The following is a 23,948-nucleotide window of genomic DNA, read 5'->3' as shown; positions in this document are numbered from 1 at the left end:
ATTATAAAAACATTGAACATAATTATTGTAACAATTATGATTACTATTATTATTACTGTTCCTCTTACTTCTACTCCAATTCGTCTGTATCTCACACCTTGTCTCCCTTTTGCCACCTCCCTGTAGGATAGATTTTCTCCTGAACTCCAGTCCCTGTGGCTAGATCCCACTCGACCTGTTTTTGTATATCCCTGTCATGAACAATGTGTGTCCTAAGACTGCCAAACAATTGCAGGTTGCCGCCCTGCTTTTATTTGTGTTCTACCTGCTTGTGGAAATCCCACCTTCAGCTCACTGCCATTGGCCCTCTCTGATGCCAATTTCCTAAAGCCAGACTCCAGCCTTTCCCAAGTCTCTCCTCTTTCCAACTGCTGGAACCTTTTAGGGTCAACTGCCACTTTCTGGAAGGTCTATCTAATGCTTCTTGGTGAACTTCATTTCATTTGCCAACTAAGCCCCAGTTCTGAGAGTTGTCACCAAGAGGTTGGTTCAGAGTACTTAATTGTCAACTTTTAACCTTCCTTGCTGTTTTAAAGCCAGAAGTTAGCTTAAAGGGTAAAGACTTTCATGTGGTTAAAATAATTAAAAAGGGCTAATTATATTGTGAATTAGTTTCCTTATATTGGGACGTACAGAGAGGACACGTTGAGTTATTTAGATATTCCTATGTTTCTTTAACATACATCCACACAAAAACATTTTGTCAATCTAGCAGTTTAATGTATTTAGGATGTATCTGCATTAACGAGTTGAAAGTAGCATAGTATACTAGATGAGTGTACAAGCACTGGAATCTAACAGACGTGAGGTTAAACCTTGGATAAAAAATTTAACAGCTATGTGATCTCTGGAAAAGTTATTTAGCCCCTTTGGGGCTTAGTTTCCTTATCTGTAAAATGGAGATGTCACAGATACTTACCTCATAGGGTTGTTGTGAGAACCAAATACAATAATATATATGAGATGATTAGGACAATGCCTGGCATGTAGAAAATGCTCAATGAATGGAAGCTTCAGAAGATATGAGGCCTAAAATTGCCCTCTCCCTCAATGGCTTGAGAAAGTGAATGCTACTGCACTATGTGAGCAACTTGACAGTTCCTATGACCTATAAAACTGGTCTTCAACTTACAAATTATGAACCAAAAGTCATAAGCAAGTTGCCGATCTGTCCATATAAACAACATTCTACATGGTGGTTAGACTGCCAGCCCAGTCCACATCAGCCAATACAACCCATTTCATACCTTAAGTATAATACAGAGTACAGTACTATTTAACTATTCTTATTCTCAAGGCAGTGGCAGCTCCTAGGCAATGGGGGTTCCTGAAGAAGGAGGGAGCTATCACTGGCTTGGGAGTATAGACAAGTAGGGACTATAGACCAGTCTGTTCATCAGTACCTGTGGGTAAATGAAACACTCCCTGTATTAAGAAAAGAAATATCTATGTCAGGTTCAGAAAAAAATGGGAGTAACACAAACTACAAAAACTAGCAAGTCACAGAAAGATTCACATAATAGGGAATGTCTTGGTATGCTCCTGCAAACAACTTTAACTTGTGAGTAATAAACAGATCAGATTACTTTATATTTTTAATATGTCTTCAAATCATAAATAGCTTCATATGAACACAGAGAGACAGGTCTATGTTATTCAACATCTATACATTTACAAATAAGAAGAGCAGATGCAAACTTGCCAACTAGCAAAATGAAGCATTTTATTTCAAAAAAAATAAAAGAGAAAAAAAGAAAAATGAAATCTGCAGGTACTTATGTTTCCTACACAGGCAAAGCTTAGGTGATGTTCTGAGGGCTTTTAGAGACAATTTGGAAGACAGAGTCATCAGTTAGTGCTTGGGATGAACACAGCATGACATACTGGAATTAGAACAGAGTTTATCTGAACAAACTGGCTATTTTTATTTTTTATTATTATTTTTTGTGGTACATGGGCCTCTCACTGCTGTGGTCTCTCCCGTTGCAGAGCACAGGCTCCGGACGCGCAGGCTCAGTGGCCATGGCTCCAGGCCCAGCTGCTCTGCGGCATGTGGGATCCTCCCGGACTGGGGCACAAACCCGTGTCCCCTGCATCGGCAGGCGGACTCTCAACCACTGTGCCACCAGGGAAGCCCTATCTGAATAAACTGGCTATTTTTAAATGTTATTATTGATGCCCTTTAAAGTAGGCATTATAATATTTCTCCCAAAACTGATGTGAGGTTAAAAGCTGTATAACAAATATAAACCTACTTATAATTAACAGTATATAATAATTAGCACCCAAACTAGTATTACTGTTTTCTTCTGTGTGAAAACACTGTACTCAAGTCTATCTTCTTGGGAATCAATATCTCATGATACAATTATCCTTTAATTTTAATCTTTTAGCTTGCAGTTTAGATCACATTAGCACTTCTATATTAAGTCCTTATTTAAGGCCTTCCATTTTGGTTAAAAAAAACATTAAAGTTCACTCAGGAATAAAGTTACCTGGCCGATAACTTGCTGGTAATTTCTTCTTGGAAAAAAATGGACCATCAAAGCAAAAATGACTTGGCCATTTTAAGCCATAAATGTAGATATTGAACCATCCTGAGTTCCTATTAAACTAACAGAATAAATGATGGATGAGAGATGTGACTTCCTATTTTTGTTTGTTATCACTGACTAAATATGATTATCCTGGATCACCACTAGACTCTGAAGATGAAAAACAAAGAATCTGGTAAAAAACTGTAAATGTATAGGTCATAGCCTTGCTGCCATGCCTAAAAATTAAAGGCTCAAAAAGGCCATCTGCTCCTATAAGATCCCTACCACTAGTGGGAATGAAACTTCCATCTGTGGTCTTAGAACAACGTTAAATTATCCATTTATTGTTTCAATAAACAGATGCGCCAACTACATTGGTGAAAAGTTTAGACTTATACCTTAAAAAACGGTATTTTCTGCTCTACTCTTCCTGTCAAGTGCAGAAAAGTGTGTTTGTACATGCATATGAATTTTCAGCTTAGTAGACTCATAATTCACTTTTGGCATTTTGTGTCACCTGCTCTGTACCTATTGATAGCCCTGCCCAGGAGTGCTGTCACAAAATTCCACCTTGATTTAACATACTCCTCAGCAGCTATTATAGTAGCTTTGGGACACCAGCTTGTGTCAAAACATTAAAGGAATCATGTTAATTGTGAAAAACTATATGTTCTTTTCCATGGTAAGAATGTGCCTTAAAAATGTGCCATTTCAAAGCAATTATACCCCAATAAAGATGTTTAAAAAAAAAAAAAATGTGCCATTTAAAAAATACATTTTGTATGCCTTACTAGTTACACTCGTTTACAGAGGAAAAAGTTTGTGTATTTCAAAATACAATGATAGGCCACCATTTAAATTAGAAGCAATGTTTCTTTAGAATACTGGCATTATAAATTCATTTTTCTGAATATGTATTTCTAACATCTTCTATCTTTATTCCCACAATGGAACTCATAAACAGTCTCTTGTAGTTCATCATTATATTCAAGAACGTGAAAATATTTGATATTAAATTGGCTTTGTTGTTCACCGAGAAAAAGTTTAGGGGCAAATTGCAGAGGTGGTATTAAATGAGAGAGATGCTTTTTAAGTTTCTTTTCCCACCTCCTAGAGGAAAAAACAATTCACTTTCCCTACCATACCAACTTCCTAACATAAAACCAAGAAACACCAACAGCCTTACCTGTTTGACTGCATTATCATTTCCTAAAGCACAGTCTGGGCCAGAGCAGACATAAACGTTGGGTGGTAAATCATTATAAGAGTTCCTGCTGACGTCTGAAGAATCTCTCATATTGAAGTAAAGAGCCCACAGAAGTCTTGGCTTTTCAACTTCTTCATTTTCTAAATGTAGATATAAATTTTACTTACATCTAAAGCACAACATGCCTCTCAATTACTACAACATGTAGCCAATTGCTAACAAAGCTACCACTATATATTGTAGTAAATCAGAGCTTTGTATGTAAACTATAGTAAATCTGCATCCACACACTCTAATACATGTGTATGATATTTCAAGCAATGATGGCTTTTCAACCTAAGACAAGTTAGATTTTAAAAATTATTTTGATTATTAAGTTACTTAGATTTAACTCCAATCATGTTCCCTTGGATTTCTCTAATTTCTCATCACCAGTATGAAAGCACTTATGATCATATTCATCTTTAAATCATGCCAATGAAGTGAGAAGTTAACATAAATTGATTTTCTTATGTTTCACATGGATAAACCATCTTAAAAAATTATAAAGTGAGTCAATACTATATACAGGATTATGAGATGACCAGAATAGAGAAATCTATAAAGACAGGAAGTAGGGGAATTCCCTGGCGGTCCAGTGGTTAGGACTCAGTGCTTTCACTGCCGAGGCCCAGGTTCAATTCTTGGTTGGGGAACTAAGATCCCACAAACTGCGTGGCATGCCTGCCCCACCCCCCTCAAAAAAAGACAGGAAGTAGATTAGGGTTACCTAGGGCTGTGGGGGAATTGAGGGTAAGTGCAGGTTAATGGCTAATGGGTATGGGGTATGGGTTTCTTTTTGGAGTGATGGAAATATTCTAAAATTGACTGTGGTGATGTTTGAACAATACATTAAAAAACACTGGATTTTATACGTTAAATGGGTGAACTGTATGGTATGTGACTCTCAATAAAGCTGTTATTAAAAAATAGTATATACAGGATTAAAAATTGGATATCCTAACTCACTAACACTCTGTCCTACTAGATTACAAAAGTAATGCCAACCAACCAACAAATAACAAAAATATGATTATGAGACTGTAAGCTGTTTTCAGTGCACATTCTCTCATTTACAGCAAGCATCTATTATGTGTTAGGCATCAGGCTAGGAGCTGGGGATACAAAGATGAAGTAGACTTAGTCCTTATTCTCTTGCTCTTTCATGTTCCCTAATACAGAGCCTAGCACATAACAGATGCTCAATGAATAATTTCTGAACCAATTTTAATTCTGCTTTCAGGTATAATCAAAGCATGATGTGCTTATTAAAAGATCCAGCCCTCTTAATCTCAATACCTAAAGCCTAATCCTTGCTATCTTAATAATTATTTCTATGCCTTTCTTCTTTAGAAATGTTATAATTACATTTTCTTTGGTTGAAAACAGAAAATATTGCTGTTAATATATTTATTGACTACAGTGTTTTCTTAGCCTGAATCTGAAGAAAAATTCAAATTCTGTACAATGATAATAAAGGATGTGCATGACGATTACCCAAGACCATAAGGCACCTTGTGAATCATAAAGAAAATTCTAAAGGTATACTTATCTAGTTAATTAACTCTTATTGGTAGATTTATAATCAGTGTAGAAAAGTTAGCTAATTGCATTCTTCAGTTAAAAAGAATGTCCCATTCCCCAATTCAGGACAAATAGGTTTTTTATTATACTTAATTTAAAATATCTCCACTACAACAATACCAAATATGTTCTCTTTCTAGCTCATCCTGAATAATCCATAATTATTAATGTGATAGGATGAAGAAACTCTGGATGAAGTGATCCTCTAAGATGCCCCTTTCTAATGCTAAGATCTATGAGTCTAAGGTATCACTAACTTCATGTAAAGCACACAATAGGTGGCAAAACCTACTTACTTACAAAATAAAGGAACATAAGAGACTCACATTTCACAGCTAAAACCATATGGCTCTTAGTAAATTTATTGGTGAGCTTAGTTTCAGTAAATCTTACAGGAAGATGGTTAAACATACTACCTATCACTTGTGAAACCAGACTCTAGGAGCATTGCAGAAAAGTGAGCTAAGGTCTGGAAGTCCTTTAATATTGCTCATTCCATTTCTAAGCATATACTAAGAGAGCTTATCTTACATTTTATGAAAGTTCCAGCTCAGAGGAGGGCTTTCACTCAATAAAAGTTGGGGGAAATGAATAATTCAATTATAGGAAAGAAATTTCATAGAGGTTGAAGTTTTGAAAAGAAACCGAGAGGAAGATGAAAAGTTGACATAGGCTGAAGATAAATGCTCTAGATACAAGGGAGTTATCAGGCTTTGACCTTAAAACCCTCAAAGAAACAAGTAATTGCTTCATCTTTCTTTGAGGCCAGCTGGAAGGCAGAGATAGCTGGAAAAATAACATGCAATTGTGCAGTGCAAAATTGTCAAAAAAATTATTAAAGCTGTCGAGGTTTGGTTAGGAATACATCACTTGGTCAGAAATAGAATTGGTTTTCTGTAATAGCTCGTTTCATTCAATTAGATTGTGCAAAGGACTAAACAAGTAACAGTTAATTTAGAATAAAATCTTGGGCAAATTAAACTGAGGCAAGTACAGAATAAAGTAGGCTGAAGAAAATCAACAGTGGCACACCAAATAAAAGCAACAAATAGTATATAGCTGCATGCCATGTTTAGGGAGAGAGTGAACTATTTTAGCAACATAGCACAGTAGCACAAGACCAAGAGAGTAGGAAGACTGCCACAGCTGTGACCTAGACTGGACACAACAAATAGAAAAAGGAATTAAGATAAGGCATTTTACTTCTCAGCTCAGTAAAAACACCCTCACCAGCCACCTATTTCAAAATGACACCTATAAGGGGAATTCCTGCATTTAGGCAGTGCTGATTTTTTGAGATAGGAACTGAATGAGATAGAATGAGATAATGCCACATGCTGTGCCCAATGGAGGGAAAAAGAGAAAGATGGTTCAGTGATGATATTACACTGCAGACATTTGAAGATATTGTACTAATGAAATTCTTGCTTTAATTTGTATGGAAAAATCTCAATTTCCTGGGTAAAATAAGAAATCACTTAGGAAAGTTCTACCTATGCTTTGAAGGATATTATGGAATCTGGAAGAATTAATGCACATATGAATGGTGAGCAATCACCTCATTTTCTCACCTGCAGAATCAGGTTTATTAAGCATAAAGTATCTGAAATTTCCTTGGACTGTGAAGTAGGGAAGAGTTTAGAGATCTCTGATGCTCTTAAAGGAGGCTGGGAAGTAGGGCTCTTAGAAGTATTAGTACAACTGCTTCTTAAGACAGAGCATATGTCACGAGCTCCAGCTGATACCTTAAACATGAACAGGTAAGAAAGAGAGGGAATAGAAGGAATACCTTCACAAGGCTATTGGATTCCTCAGATACAAAGGCAAAGAAGTACTGTGTTTGAGAAGAGAACATTATCTTTTAATACTATAAATAAACTTCATTGCAAAGTGACTAGGCTGACTTTCACAAAAGCTCAGGAAGCACAGCACTACACAGAACATATAAGTCGAATAAAAAGAAAATAAGCTTAAATAATGTTATTCCTCTGGCACACATTTTAAAACAAAATATTTATAAAGCTTTAAATCATAAGGTTTCATATCATTGTCAAATAATTAAAACATAATAGTAAAAGCCATCAATCTGTGAAAATAGGGGCTTTTGCTACAGAGAAGAATGTGCTTTAATGTATTAAAAGTTCATATTACTCATAAAGTTCCTTCTTCCTCATTTAGGCAGGAAAATGAATTGAGTTCTCTTCTCCAGGTGACTTTGCCTCTTTGACCTGCCATGGCCCAGTGCTCACTTTATCTGGTGATTCATTTTCAATAACTCCAACAGTATTTGTTCTGACATTTTAATTAAAATATGACCACTACCTCATCCTGATGATAAAAAGGCCTATGTGTCAGTGAAAACTGGCTTTTCAGTGCCTCAGTGCACCTGAGGACCCCTCTGAGCACATAGTTCTTACTAAAGAATTTCACTCAGGTTCTAAACAATACATCATTTCAAAATGGGATCACATTAACCATTAAGATTAATGTTTAAAAATCTAAAATGGCTAGAGGATGCTAAGTAATGAATATGTAATTTACCCATCTTGATTTTTTAAAAAAGAAAATGCATTTAAAAAGTGAAGAGCAATGATACAATATTCAAATTTAGTATATTATTTGGGACCACCACACAATGAAATTACAACCAAAAATTATGAAAAAATTCAGAAATAAAGAAGGAGTTCTGAGTTTTTATAAGCAAGGTAACTAAAGCCAAAGACAAAACTATTATTCCATTTTACATTTAGGAATATTATTGTGTATTGTAACTCTGCAATCAAATTTTTAGCAGTACATTTATATGAGACTTTCCAATGGAAAAAAAAAGTAAATATGAAACAAATTAAATTCCAAACTAAAGTGAAGTAAATTTTCAGACTGCAGAATTTGATTCAAGCAGCCCAAAAAGAAATTAATTATACCGATATTAGCTCCTGAGAATGGAGCAGTTTGTTTTCCTATGTAAATGTAAATGCCCCTTTATGCACTATCTTGCAAAGAAAACAAACAAGACACACAGAAGATGAGCTAAAAGGAAATACAATAGGTAGGGGTAAATAAATGGTTGCCTGAACAAACATAACATCCAAAGAAAATGAAGATATATGAATTAATGAACTGGCCAGGATTCAAGTGGACATCTAAATCCTATAATGAAAATCACCGTCACTTCATATAAATGAATAAGATCCATTAGGCCATGTTTTGATCACCTACACATAGAATTCACTACAATTTGCTCCATTCACAGCTACAAGGGCTACCCTATGATGCCGGGAGAAAAGTTAAAAAATTCGTGGTTGAAAAGCATCTTTCCACCATGAGTAGGCAGCAAAGTGGCATATATGTTTTGAAAGCTAAATATTTATCACATCACTAGCATGCAATGCATGAAAAGACAATTATTGGTTAGGAAGGATTCCTACATTTGCCAATTAATAGCTTAACTTTCTCTCAGTTGAACCAAGTTTTTTTTTTTTTTTCTTTATAAATGAAGATAACTTTTTCTGATAAAGGAATATATGCTCTTCATACAATGTCTATAAAATAAAGAAAATTAAAAGGAAAAAAAATTATACATAATCCCACCAAAACTGAGAGATTTCCTGAGTCTTCTTTCTATGCATATGAGTATGTACACATATAAATTTATATTTTTGCACTTAATTATATACACTGTGTGTGAGATGTAGCTTTTTCTCTTATTATAAATATTTCCCCATTTTTAGGAAGAGAATGTGCTTAGTCATCCTAGTAAAACATGCAAGCATTGGTGCTGAATACATCACCTTTCAATTCAGGTTGCAGAAACCTTCCTGAGATCTCTAAAGAGGAGTAAAGTGGTCACGTTACCTTTCCATCATGAATCACTGATTATTGTTCTTACCTATCTCCTTTTCGGTATATGGAGTAAACAATTTCTGCACAACTGGTTCTAAATCTTCTCTTGCTGTTTTAGAAGACGTACAAGTCAAATGAACCAAATCTGTTTAAAAAAAAAATATTTTGAGTTCCTGCTTATCACAAATTTCACTGTGTACTCATATTCAAGGCACTAAGCTGGTGCCATTGGGAATAGAGCCAAGCACGTCATGGCTCCTGTCTTTAAGAACTTTATAATCTAGTGATGGAGGACATGTAAAAACCATAACAATATGCTATGTGTTAAAAAAAATAGCAAAAATATATGTTAACTAATAACCAAGAGGGAGCACACTAAGACTCAAGACTAAGTACCAGTTGATGGTTATGTAAAACCAGCAAGGTAAAAAAGCTTAGGAAACCATTTACTCATAGAAAGAGCTTAAGCTATCCTTACAACATTCCCAACGAGGGTGGATAAAGGATTGCTAAGCAAAATATTGTATAAAAAAGACTAAAAGTGGACTATTTTTTACCTAGAGAACACACAGTATTCTTCAGACAGAAAAACCCATTTATACAAGCTTTACTGACAAGTTAAAAACAAAACATCTATTCGTTATAGGGTTCTCTAAGAAAGTTTTTTGGGGAACACTGTTAGCTTAGTTGAATCATACTTAAAAGTCCATAATATGGCACAAGTCAAAACTTGTGTAATATTTTCAGGATTTCCAAATCACTTTGTTTTGCATTTATAGGTTCATGGGGCCCAGACCTCAGAGAATGTTTGGGTTACAGAATACCATGTACAAAAAAGGTCCTTCACAGAAGTGAAATACTGTAGCCTAAGGCACTTAGAATTCCTAAAGGCCTACATACAAAGGGCAAAGGAAGGACAAAAGGTTCTACATACTGAAAGGAAGAACTAAGGGGATCCCTAAATGGGAGTAATTCTTCTGGTTTTGGAAAGGGTTTAGGGCAGAACAGAATTATGGCAGAAAGAATATATATTAGAGAAAAGTATAAGAACTGAGACATTCCTACTCCTAAAACACCAGTAGAGAAGTACATGCACTTCTTTTCTAAAGTTTACTTTAGGCTAGTAGACTTTTTAAAACCCCAGGAACATGGTTCAAAGTTTATCATGGAAGTGCAACATCAGAATAGAATTCTCTTTATTAAAATTAATTCCATATTCTACTCTAAAATATGTCTAAGCATAAAGGGACTCTTAATAACCATGTGAGCTAAAATCAAATTTTGTAGTATTTTTTTCCAGGTGCACCAAAGAAAGTGATATTATTCTAAGAAAGTTCCTGTCTTATGTATGGCCTAATAAAATATCTACCTTATTTAAGCAATGTTTTTATATGACTATAACAATGATTCCCATTGGTTCTGGGATATTGAAGGATATACAGTATTTCAATATATAACCTTTACAACAAAATTATTCCTAATGAACTTAAAATTTTCAAATGCAATATAACTTTGGTAGGGAGGGAGTTTAAAGTCCCTAGATAAATGCTGAATTAAACAGAGTATATAACTATAAAGGCAGAAATATCTGATGTAACACTTGAGAGAAACTGTCCTCTCTTATCCCACAGTCTCACAAAATACCAACGTTCATGTCAAAGTTCTCAATTTTCCAGTTCTTTCCTATTCAATTAACGTACACTAGGGGGAAAAGCAGATGAACATGAATATTAAAAAAAAAGCATATCTTGAAAAATATCTTAACTGTAAACTACTAGTTCTATAAGTCAGGATATATAAAAGAAATACACCAGAGTAACTATATCCTTATGTTTCCTAACAGTGTAACAGAGTTCAGTTCATGGAATGCTAGCAAAAATTTCTAGTAATAAAGTCAGATTATCATCTTGTAGTTAATAACTTTTATTACAATTCTTAGAAGGAAAAATTAAAGACATCTATACCTTGAATTCTAATACCTTGATTCTGCTTAGATGCTACTTTTTTTTTTTTGCGGTACACGGGCCTCTCACTGTTGTGGCCTCTCCCGTTGCGGAGCACAGGCTCCGGACGTGCAGGCTCAGCGGCCATGGCTCACGTGCCCCGCCACTCTGCAGCATGTGGGATCTTCCCGGACCGGGGCACAAACCCGTGTCCCCTGCATAGGCAGGCGGACTCTCAACCACTGTGCCACCAGGGAATCCCGATGCTACATTATTAATTCATTTACAAATTTAAGGTATGAACAACTATTTTTTCTCCCTGCTTATTACCCACTTTTCCTGTTATCTATGTCACTTCCTTGTATAGGTTACTCTGAATTTATTGCTTCTTTTCAGATCAGAGGTTGATTGTATTATTTTTTTAAAATTCAGATTATTTTCAAAATTGGTTTATTAATCTTCATACATCTCATAAGTCTTTAGCAAGGGCAAGTTTTAGAGTCAGTTTTCCTCTTAGTCGAATATAACTTTCACTTTTCAATAGGTGTTTAATAAACATTTGTGGCTAAAGACAATTCGCTTCCCTGCCATGAGCAGACATTAAGTACTCACAGTCTTAGGAAGACATACATGTGCATACAAATATATGTATGCATACACATGCATAGGGAAAATTTTACTAATTACTTATATGAAGTGTGGAAAAATTATCTGACTGACCAGGGTAGAAGTAAGGAAAGCATAAGTGGATAATCCTCAAATTACTTAAATCTGCCTGAAAAATGCTCACAGACGCTTTAAGATATATATTTAAAATTCTCAAAATAATTTAAAAGATTATCTAGAATTTACTGTATGGTGAACTTCCATGTGTCAGACACTACTCTAAGCATGTCAGAAGTATTACTTCATTTTACCTGTGCAACAGCCAACTATTATCTTCATTTTACAGGAGAGAAAACAGAGGAACAGTGGAGTTAAGCAGATTTCCCAAAGTTATGCAACTACTAAAAGGAAGAGCTGGGGCTCAGAGTTGGAATTCAAGCCCACGTGGTCTGCCTCTAGAGTGCCTGCTCTTAGTCACTGAACAATGTTGTGTAACTGTAATAATCACCTGCAGAAGGTACAGCTAGTCACTTAAGGCAGCAACATTCAAACTGGGAGGTGTATAAAGATACAAGAGGACTTTCCACAAGGTAAATAACTCTAAGGGAGTCACTGTCCAGATGCTCAACCTCACCTCCTGCAATTTTATTTAGCAATACATTTCAAGAAATTTACTTTGTGTTTAATAATCCTTTATCAAAACTGTAATATATTTGATAGTTTGATTAATTTTGCACAAATATAATTGGATTAATTACTGAATCCAGAAGACATATTTTAAGCATACTGTCTTCGGAAATTTTAAAAAAATCTATTTCTATTTATTATTTGAAGTGGGTGATAGTGGGTATCAAATATCTCTGATACTTAAATTCCATTGAATACATTTAAAGGGGTGATGTTACCATTTTACCATTACATACCAACATTTATAATGTTAGAAACTACACTCTTGGTGATTATTTGAATCTTATGACGAAAAACTGTATATGTCAAATTATACAAATTATACGTGTTTGAGGGTTACATGAGCAAAAAGGTTTCAATACCTTAAGGTGTTAACATAATTGCAAAACCATACCTATAGAACATGTTGTCATATTTCTACCAAAATTTAACTCTGTGTAAAATGCTCCTTTCTATTCTGTGACCTTAACTCCTCTCCACGAAACTAACTTGCTCAGTAAATGCTAAAAATGACCACAAATTAGATCATATGGGGCAACTGCTTTCCTAAAAGTATTACATTCATTAGTGCCAATTAACAACTATAACAGATTGTGGAAGATGCAATAGAACTGGAAACATTAGCCACTGGCATCATGTGAGATAATAACTGACTCAAAAAATGGTTTAAACCTTGACTCTACCTTTTATAAAGTATGCTCCTTTTACTTCATTTAGCAACTGCTTAAAGGCTTAACAGGCTAAAAGATGACAAAATGTGTTCTCTGTCACAATTCTTCTCTTGGCAATATATTTAGCTTTGTATTGGCATTAAAGAAACTGCAAAATATCCTATTCAATTTATAAGCTTTTGCACAGCAAAAGCTGTGCAAAACAAAACGAAAAGACAATCTACGGAATGGGAGAAAATATTTGCAAGTGATGTGACCAATAAGGGCTTAATTTCCAAAACATACAAAAAGTTACACAGCCCAATATCAAGAAACAAACAACCCAATCAAAAAATGGGCAGACCTAAATAGACATTTCTCCAAAGACGACATACACATGGCCAAAAGGCACATGAAAAATGCATAACATCATTAATTATTAGAGAAATGTGGGAGCACCTCAACATATAAGCCAAATGCTAACAGCCATAAAAGGGAAAATCGACAGTAACACAATAATAGTGGGGGGACTTTAACAACCTACTTACACCAATGGACAGATCATCCAGACAGAATATCAATAAGGAAACATAGGCCTTAAATGGCACATTAGACCAGATGGATTTAGTTGATATTTATAGAGCATTCCATCTGAAAGCAGCAGAATACACTTTTTTCTCAAGTGCACATGGAACAGTCTCGAGGAAGATCACATACTGGGCCACAAATCAAGCCTCAGTAAATTTAAGAAAACTGAAATCATGCCAAGCATCTTTTCTGACCACAACACTATGAGATTAGAAACAAACTACAGGAAGAAAAAACCTGTAAAAACACAAACACGTGGAGACTAAACAATATGTTACTAAACAACCAACGGTTCACCGAAGAAATTAAAGAGGAAGTCAAAAAATACCTAGAAACAAATGACAACAAAAACACGACAATCCAAAACCTATGGGATGCAACAAAAGCAATTCTAAGAGGCAAGTTTACAGCAATACAATTGTACCTCAGGAAACAAGAAAAATCTCAAATAAACACCTAACCTTACACCGTAAGCAACCAGAGAAAGAATAACAAACAAAACCCAAAGTTAGTAGAAGGAAAGCAATCATAAAGATCAGAGTATAAATAAATGAAATAGAAATAAAGAAAACAACAGAAAAGATCAATGAAACTAAAAGCTGGTTCTTTGAGAAAATAAAATTGATAAAACTGATAAACCTTTAGCCAGACTCATCAAAAAAATTAAACAGAAGATGACTCAAATCAATAAAATTAGAAATGAAAAAGGAGAAGTTACAATTGACACCACAGAAATACGAAAGATCATAAGAGACTACCACAAGCAACTATGTGCCAATAAAATGGACAACCTAGAAGAAATGGACAAATTCTTAGAAAGGTACAATGTTCCAAGACTGAACCAGGAAGAAACAAAATATGAACAGACCAATCACAAGTACTGAATTTAAAAAGTTCCAAGAGTCCAGGAACAGATGGTTTCACAGGGGAATTCCATCAAACATTTAGAGAAGAGTTAACACCTATTCTTCTCAAACTCTTCCAAAAAACTGTAGAGGAAGGAACAGTCTCAAGCTCATTCTATGAGGCCACCATCACCCTGATACCAAAACCAGACAAAGACACCATAAAAGAGGAAAATCACAGGCCAAAATCACTGATGAACATAGAAGCAAAAATTCTCAACAAAATACTAGAAAACAGAATCCAACAGCACATTAAAAGGATCATACACCATGAACAAGTGGGGTTTATCCCAGGGATGCAAGGATTTTACAATATATACAAACCAATCAATGTGATATACCACATTAACAAGCTGAAGAATAAAAACCATAAGATCATCTCAATAGATGCAGAAAAAACTTTTGACAAAATTCAACACCCATTTATGATAAAAACTCTCCAGAAAGTGGGCAAAGAGGGAAATTACCTCAACCTAACAGAGGCCATATATGAGAAACTCACAGCTAACATCATACTCAATGGTAAAAAGCTGAAAGCATTTCCTCTAAGATCAGAAACAAGACAAGGATGTCCTCTCTTGCCACTTTTATTCAACATAGTTTTGGAAGTCCTGGCCATGACAATCAGAGAAGAAAAAGAAATAAAAGAATCCAAATTGGAAAAGAAGTAGAACTGTCACTATTTGCAGATGACATGATCCTATACAGATCCTATACATGATCCTATACAGAGAAAATCCTAAAGATGCTACCAGAAAACTCCTAGAGCTCATCAATGAATTTGCTAGAGTTGCAAGATACAGAAATCTCTTGCTATACACTAATAATGAAGGATCAGAAAGAGAGATTAAGGAAACAATCCCATTTACCATCACATCAAAAAGAATAAAATATCTAGGAATAAATCTACCTAAGGAGGCAAAAAACTTGTACTCAGAAAACTATAAGATACTAATGAAAGAAATAAAAGATGACACAAACAGATGGAGAGATATACCATGTTCTTGGACTGGAAGAATCAATACTGTGAAAATGACTATACTATCCAAAGGAATCTAAAGATTCGATGCAATCCCTATCAAATTATTGGTGGCATTTTTTACAGAACTAGAACAAAAAATTTCAAACTTTGTATGGAAACACAGAAGACCGCAAATAGCCAAAGCAATCTTGAGAAAGAAAAATGGAGCTGGAGGAATCAGGCTCCCTGACTTCAGACTATTCTACAAAGCTACAGTAATCAAGACAGTATGGTACTGGCACAAAAACAGAAATATAGGAACAGGATACAATGTCCAGAAATAAATCCATGCACCTATGTTAAATTAATCTATGACAAAGGAGGCAAGAATATACAATGGAGAAAAGACAGTCTCTTAAATAAGTGGTGTGGGGTAAACAGGAAAGCTACATGTAAAGAATGAAATTAGAACATTCTCTGACACTATACACAAAAATAAACTCAGTATGGATTAAAGACCTAAATGTAAGGCCGGATACTATAAAATTCATAGAGGAAAACCTAGGGAGAACACTCTTTGATATAAATCTCAGCAATATTGTTTTGTATCCACCTCTTAGTGTAATGAAAATAAAAACAAAAATAAACAAATGGGACCTAATGAAACTTAAAAGCTTTTGCACAGCAAAGGAAACCATAAACAAAACAAATTGACAACCCATAGAATGGGAGAAAATATTTGCAAACAAAGCAACCAACAAGGGATTAAACTCCAAAATATACAAACAGCTCATGCAGCTCAATAACAAAAACAACAACAAAAACTGATCAAAAAATGGGTGGAAGATCTAAATAGACATTCCTCCAAAGAAGACATACAGATGACCAAGAAGCACATGAAAAGATGCTCAACATCACTAATTATTAGATAAATGCAAATCAAAACTACAATGAGTTATCACCTCACACTAGTCAGAATGGCCATCATCAAAAAATCTACAAACAATAAATGCTGCAGCGGGTGTGGAGAAAAGGGAACCCTTCTACACTGTTGGTGGGAATGTAAATTGGTACAGCCACTATGGAGAACAATAAGGAGGTTCCTTAAAAAACTAAAAATAGAGCTACCATATGATCCAGCAATCTCACTCCTGGGCATATACCCGAAGAAAACTGTAATTTGAAAGGATACATGCACCCCAATGTTCATTGCAGCACTATTTACAGTAGCCAGGTCATGGAAGCAACCTAAATGTCCATCAACAGAGGAATGGATAAAGAAGATGTGGTATATATATATATATAATTGAATATTACTCAGCTATAAAAAAGAGCAAAATAATGCCAGTTACAACATGGATGGACCTAGAGATTGTCATACTGAGTGAAGTAAGTCAGACAGAGAAAGACAAATATCATATGATATCACTTATATGTGGAATCTAAAAAAATGGTACAAATGAACTTATTTATAGAACTGAAATAGAGTCACAGATGTAGAAAACAATCTTATGGTTACTGGGGGGAAAGGGAGGGAGGGATAAACTGGGAGATTAGGATTGACATATACACACTACTATATATAAAATAGATAATTAGTAAGGACCTACTGTATAGCACAGGGAATTTTACTCAATACTCTGTAATGGCCTACATGGGAAAATAATCTAAAAAAAGAGTGGATATATGTATATTTATAACTGATTCATTTTGCTGTACAGGAGAAAGTAACCCAACATTGTAAATCCACTATACTCCAAAAAAAATTAGAGAAATGGAAATCAAAACTACAATGAGGTACCACCTCGCACCAGTCAGAATGACCATCATCGAAAAGACTACAAATAAATGCTGGAGAGGGTGTGGAGAAAAGGGAACCCTCTTACACTGCTGGGAATATAAATTGGTACAACCACTATGGAGAACAGTGTGGAGGTTACTTAAAAAACTAAAAATAGAACTACCATATGATCCAGCAATCCCACTGCTGGGCATGTATCTGAATAAAACTCTAATTTGAAAAGATACATGCACCACAGTGTTCACAGCAGCACTATTTATAATAGCCAAGACATGGAAGCAACTTAATTTTCCATCAACAGATGAATGGATAAAGGAGTTATGGTATACATATACAGTGGAATATTACTCAGCCATGAAAAAAAGAATGAAATAATGCCATTTGCAGCAACATGAATGGACTTGGAGATGATCATACTAAGTGAAGTAAGTCAGAAAGAGAAAGACAAATACTATATGATATCACTTATATGTGGAATCTAAAAAATGACACAAGTGAATTTATTTACAAAACAGAAACAGACTCACAGACATGGAAAACAAAGTTATAGTTATCAAAGGGGAAAGGTGGGGTGAGGGATAAATTAGGAGCTTGGAATCAACAGATAAACACTACTAAATATAAACAGATAAACAACAAGGCCCTACTTTATAGCACAGGGAACTATATTCAATATTTTGTAATAACCTATAATGGAAAAAAATCTGAGAAAGAAGTTATATATATATATGTGTGTGTATGTATATATATGTATACACATACACACACATACACATATATATATAACTGCATCACTTTGCTGCACACCAGGAACCAACACAACATTGTAAACCAACTATACTTCAATTTAAAAAAAAAAGAAACTACAAAAGAAGTTTTAATTCATAGATCATAGCATAAGGGTAATAACTGAAAAACTTTGGTGGAGTGGCAGTCATAATCAGCACCACTGAAACAAGAGCATCTGAAACTCAGAAGTCAGACATCACTCAACACAAACCAGAAATAACACTTTCAGTTCTCTAAAATTGGGTTTGGAACACCCATTTCTCACATAAATGACTGCCTTCTTACAAGTTGTTGTTTTGAAACACACGGGAAGTGGGATTTCTACTCAGAATTTGCACAATAATAATGTACACATTTAAAAGTAACAAAAGTGAGAAGTCTAATGTGCAGTAGCAGGGTGACACAGTAGAGGATGGCTATGCAGGTCTGGTATTACTTTGGTCTTTGTATCAATTTGGCCAAGTCAGTTTATCTCTCTGGCCTCTGTTCTCATGATTAAATGGAAGGAGTGGAATTAGTTCCATCTACAAGACTTCTTCTAGTTCTAAAGTTTTATGAATCTAACTTCATACTCATCAGCCATGATTCTTTCAATGATGACAGATGTTAACCCAGAAACTGATGACATTACAAATGTGAATGTAAGACCTAAATGAATGCTTGCTGAAAAAAATAGGAACTCTATTTCTCAAGCTTCTGAGACTATCACACACAGCAGTCGTACAAGTAAGCAAAATTGTTCCAAATGCATTTAAAGAAACTTTACGTATGGGTTAGTCAACAAGTGCATTTTGTTGGACAACCTAACTAGGACTAAATAATTTATGTACATAGGGATCGATGTGGCTCATAACTTGTCTTTCATATAGGCATAAAGGCCAAATGTCATTTATGTAATATAGTCCAAGTAAGAATATGACTGTGTCAGTAAGACAGAAAAGGTCAGAAACACATTTTCTTTATGATACCAAGTGAGGAACTGAGTTTCATGACATATGGTACACAGTTTGGTTTCTGAATCCAACCATGAAAAACTCCAGAGTAACTCCAGAGTCAGTTTGCACTTTCTCAATAGAACTTAATGGAAAAAACAAAACAAAACAAAAAACAAACCCTTGAATGTCAACTTAAGATCACTAGGAAAAATCAGTTTATTTGCAAGATTAAATCCATGCTTCATGGCAATACTAATAAAAGAGAAAAGCAAAAAGGCACCAATGATTGTGTTAAATCATTATCTAAACTCATTTTTATGAAAGGTATATAACATTTTCTTTAAAGAATCATAAAAGCAGAAAAGATTATATAAACCAGTACCTACATAAAATTCTTGATTATCCATTTATATATATACTTATGTGTATATATATATATATACATATGTGTATATATTCACGCTATGTATTCGTAAATATATATTCACACTATGTATTCATAAATATATAATCATATCACAGATAAATGACATCCTGTAACATCAAATCCCAGAATAAAGCAGCTGTTACTGATGGACCATGTACACAAAAATAGAGATTTCAAGCTGCTTAGAAAAAGTACTGTAAAAAAGTGAAACTGAATGTCAAATGGAAGGGCTACAGAGATGATGTTTTGCTCATTTACAAATTATTTTAAAAGAAAATAAATTCCATATTAGATTCATTTAGGATATAAAAAAAGGATGAGTTGAAAATAAAGATGTAAGGTATGTTTTGAAAGATGCACTATGTGTGTAAAAAATATAACTTGTTCACCTTTGGAAAACATAATAAATAAATTTCAAATATTTAAAAATCTTAAAACTTGAATCAAATTACCTGAAGGGAGGGGAAGTTAAATTGATTTATAGATTAAAAAAATGTAACATTACTACTTTAATAAGATAAAATAACTAGGCTAACCTAGGGTTGCTTAGAAAACCCCTACATTAATGGATAACAATGATTTGCTATCAGTGTATCAAATACACTTAACCAATACTGACCTCTGTTTACATTGCAATTACAGTAAGACCTCATTTATTCAGAAGTATTTCACCCACAATCAAGAACCAGGAAGTGTGCCCAACCCCCCTGAAGAAAGGCTTCAGCACCCAAGGTAGATGTTACAATACCCATAGACTAACACAACCACTTTCTCAGGACTTGGTTATGTTAATATTACGTCAATTTCAACAAGCTTGGCTATCTTGTTTTCTGGCCCTCTGCAGATTCCAAGTAGCAAATAAGGGGGAAGAGCAGTGTGTGGAAAGAGTGGCCAGAAAGAACATCCTGACAGTTGCATGAAAACAGCTGGAGGAAGACATATAAAATGTAGATGTAAGAAATGATAAAAGCATCACAGTCTAGGGTCATTTAGCATAGGAACAAATAGACTTAAACACCTCAATAGGCCTCAAGGGCATCTCTGGATTACAATGAAATATAATAAATAATGTTCACAATATCCCTAAATTATAAGAAAAAGGTTAACTATATATAAAATAGGTAACTAGTAAGGACCTACTGTATAACACAGGGAACTCTACTCAGTACTCTGTAATGGCCTATATAGGAACAGAATCTAAAAAAGAATGGATATATGTATATGTATAAGTGATTCACTTTGCTGTGCACCTGAAACTAACACAACATTGTAAATCAACTATACTCCAATAAAAATTAAATTAAAAAAAGTTAGGGGCCAGAAAACAAAACAAACAAACAAAAAAAGGTTAAATTATGTTTCATATATTCAGTATACTATGGCAAAGGAAATGTGTGAAACATGCTAGGAAGGTAATTATTAAAAAACTTCAATCCTAATAAATTTCAATCCTGAAAGGATACATTTCAGCTATCTGAAGAATGCATTTGAGGAGACTACAGCACCCTAGGGGGTGCTAAAATAATGATGCATTACTGACCAGTATTTACAAGCTAATTGATATTCCTAACTGGCTCTCAAACTTCTCCTATCTAACCTCAATTCCATTGTAATGAAAACTCATTTAACAAGTCACCTAAAATATTTTCATTTTGAACAAATGGTATTTCCAGTTTCCTTAGGAGGAATCTCTGCCAGGCATTTCTGGTCTGTACACAGATCAGAAGTCTGCTTTTGGAGCAGGAAATTATTCTGAAATAAATACAGATAATCACTGGCTCAGTTCAACAACACATGTGTCCAAGAGTATTCATCCATGTTTTTGGAACACATCTCTATGGTTCCTACGATCTCTCTAACTCTGGTGATCAATTTTTAAGTAAAAACTAATAAGTACTGAGCACTTTTAAGTGCCACACACTGTTCACATGAATTTGATCCTGATAACAATCCTGAGGTAGGTACTATCATCATCCCTATTTTATAGATAAGGAAGCTGAGGCACAGAGAGATTAAGTAATTTGCCTAAGGTCAATCCAACTAGTATGTAAAAGAGCTGGGATTTGAACCCAGACTGTTCTCAACTACCATAAAATAATGTATCGTTAGAATGCATCTTTCTTGTTAAATGAACTATACACTATCCCCATACTACCTGAAGGTAAACATTAATTGTACACTTACAGTTTTACAAATTCTAAATCAAGCCAAATATAAGCCATGAAAATTTCTTAAATTAAGAATACTAAAAGGTGAAAGTAAATTTAAGGCATTTTAATGTCTTAAGTACATTCTTGGCCACATACTTAAAGACTACGGTGTGGTGCAGTATTGACATAGCATTAGATGAAGAATTAAAAAGTCTAAAACGTGATTTGTAAAAAGAAAAATTAAAATTGTTTACAAATTAAAAATATTGAGAGAATTATATGCTCTAGCTTATTACACAATGCCTAAAACGTTAATATAAGATTGTCTTAAACAAAAGACTACAAAATGAATTTTATGTCTGCTTCACTGAATGCAACACAGCAATTAAAAAATATTTAATATAAAGTACCAGAGTATTGGTCAACCCTGAATTATACTGTAAAAGGACACAAATTTCTACCCTGTTCAAAATGGGAAGAAAGTAAAAGCTGGTGCTGATTCAAGAATGAGCAAGTTTGAGCAGTAGATACTCAACAGAGATAAAGATAAACTGAGTACCAGAATTAGTCAACGAGTACTTAGTATGTGCTCAGAAAGAATAACATAAAACCTTCATTAACTAAGAGCAGAGTAACTGTGGCAAATGTAAATTCCCTTGTTTTTTCATATTTATTTAAGTGGAGAAAAACACCTTTGAAATCAATAACATCATTAAAAGGAAAAAAATCATTAGATATAGATTGCTGTGGCTAATGAAGAATGGACTATACTAGAGGTAGGCGTCAATAAAACCCAGTATTTAAAGTAAAAAAAAAGACTTAAGGACCTACTGTATAGAAGAGGGAGCTATATTCAATATCTTGTAATAACCTATAATAGAAAAGAATCTGAAAAAGAATATATATATAACTGAATCACTTTGCTGAACATCTGAAACACTGTAAATCAACTATACTTCAATTTAAAAAGACAAATTTTTATTAAACAATTCCTATTTTTTGTCTAGAAGCCATAATTTTGTCATATGTCTTACAAACAAGCTAATTTGCTCATGAATAATGTATATTTAAAATGCATTTCACTGTTGAACAACTGAACTATGAATCACCAAACTTCACATCATTTACTTTCTATACATTTCATTTTATTAACTTTGAGGAATGAATTCAAGTCACAAAGCCTCAATGGTATATACTCTGATTATGTTTGATTTACTCAGGTACAACTGCATTAGTTACAATGGCTGCCAACATTTGTCTTCAAGTGATTCTTCCAAGAGGAAGAATGATGAGTTTAGATTATGATTTCAACATTACAGCCTCAATTTTTAGAACAGGTGAAGGCTTTTGGTTCCACTCATCTGGCAATACTGATTATTATGTGCCTATCATTTATAAAATGGGACCAAAGTCTAGATGTATTTGTCTACTTAAGTAACAGTTTTAAGGGAAAATAAGCCACAGTAAAACCCACTTAATGAATAAAAAATATCAAATTTACACATTTAGAATTTATTCTAATACTATAATATTTTATTTTTTGATTTCTACAAAATGATGAGCACATGGATGATCATTAACAGCTCAACATCATAATTAGTATAAATATGAGAAAACCACAACATAGCTAACCTAGATATATAAAAACAAGAACATTCAGACAGAATAGTAAAAAGTCTTCTCTCAAGAATCCTAATTGTGATAAATTCATCTGAAGATACTTTTTTTTCCAAGTATGAGTAATGTCAAATTCCATAGTACTCCTCCCTCAAAAGGTGGGTTCTTACACCATAAATAATTAGCACTTTCACTTCTTGGTGCTTGACCTGGGAAATAATGAAAATTTTCTGTGAAGAAACAATTATATAAATTTTAAAAACCTGTTCTATTGGGTTCAGGATATGCTTTATTCAAAAGGTTCAGGAAAAAAGACAAAACTCTTAAAAGAGATTTAGAAGTAAAAGTAGAGAGAAGAGAATGACTATGTAACACTATAAGCTAAGAAATTTGTCTATAACCAGGGAGCTTCAAAAGGAAAATAAAATGAGCTGGGAACAGGTTTGGATACATAAAATAAACACATGGCATAGTCTTTTTTTTTCTTATTCCTGACTTAAAAAAAATCAAGAGAAAAGGAAAGCGTGGTTTAAAGTATTCTGTTATATCAGAGTAGTTCTATTTCAGAAGAGAAACTAATTACCAAGAACAGAACAACTTGTGACTAGTTGTGACACGAATGACTCAATTAGGGCAGCATCAGAAAATACACTTTTAAAGACTTTAACGTCCAAGTTAC

General features: G+C 34.1%; 1 protein-coding gene across 1 annotated transcript in view; it reads right to left on the bottom strand.

Moving 5' to 3' along the window:
• Nucleotides 1–9,355, bottom strand: part of LOC112404513 (rab proteins geranylgeranyltransferase component A 1-like) — a gene marked incomplete at its 5' end in the record, with an annotated part of 15,011 nt that extends 5,656 nt beyond the window's left edge. Inside the window, 2 exons of the mRNA XM_024752501.1 lie at nucleotides 3,724–3,884; nucleotides 9,257–9,355. Of these exons, the coding sequence (XP_024608269.1) occupies nucleotides 3,724–3,884; nucleotides 9,257–9,355 (260 nt within the window). The remainder of the gene's footprint in view (nucleotides 1–3,723; nucleotides 3,885–9,256) is intronic.
• Nucleotides 9,356–23,948: the final 14,593 nt, after the last annotated feature.

This window comes from Neophocaena asiaeorientalis, unplaced genomic scaffold, assembly GCF_003031525.2.
Source record: "Neophocaena asiaeorientalis asiaeorientalis breed wild unplaced genomic scaffold, Neophocaena_asiaeorientalis_V1.1 scaffold759, whole genome shotgun sequence".
In the NCBI taxonomy this organism is placed as follows: domain Eukaryota; kingdom Metazoa; phylum Chordata; class Mammalia; order Artiodactyla; family Phocoenidae; genus Neophocaena; species Neophocaena asiaeorientalis.
The sequence above is the reverse complement of the archived record's forward strand: the minus strand, read 5'-3'. Positions and strand labels throughout refer to the sequence as shown.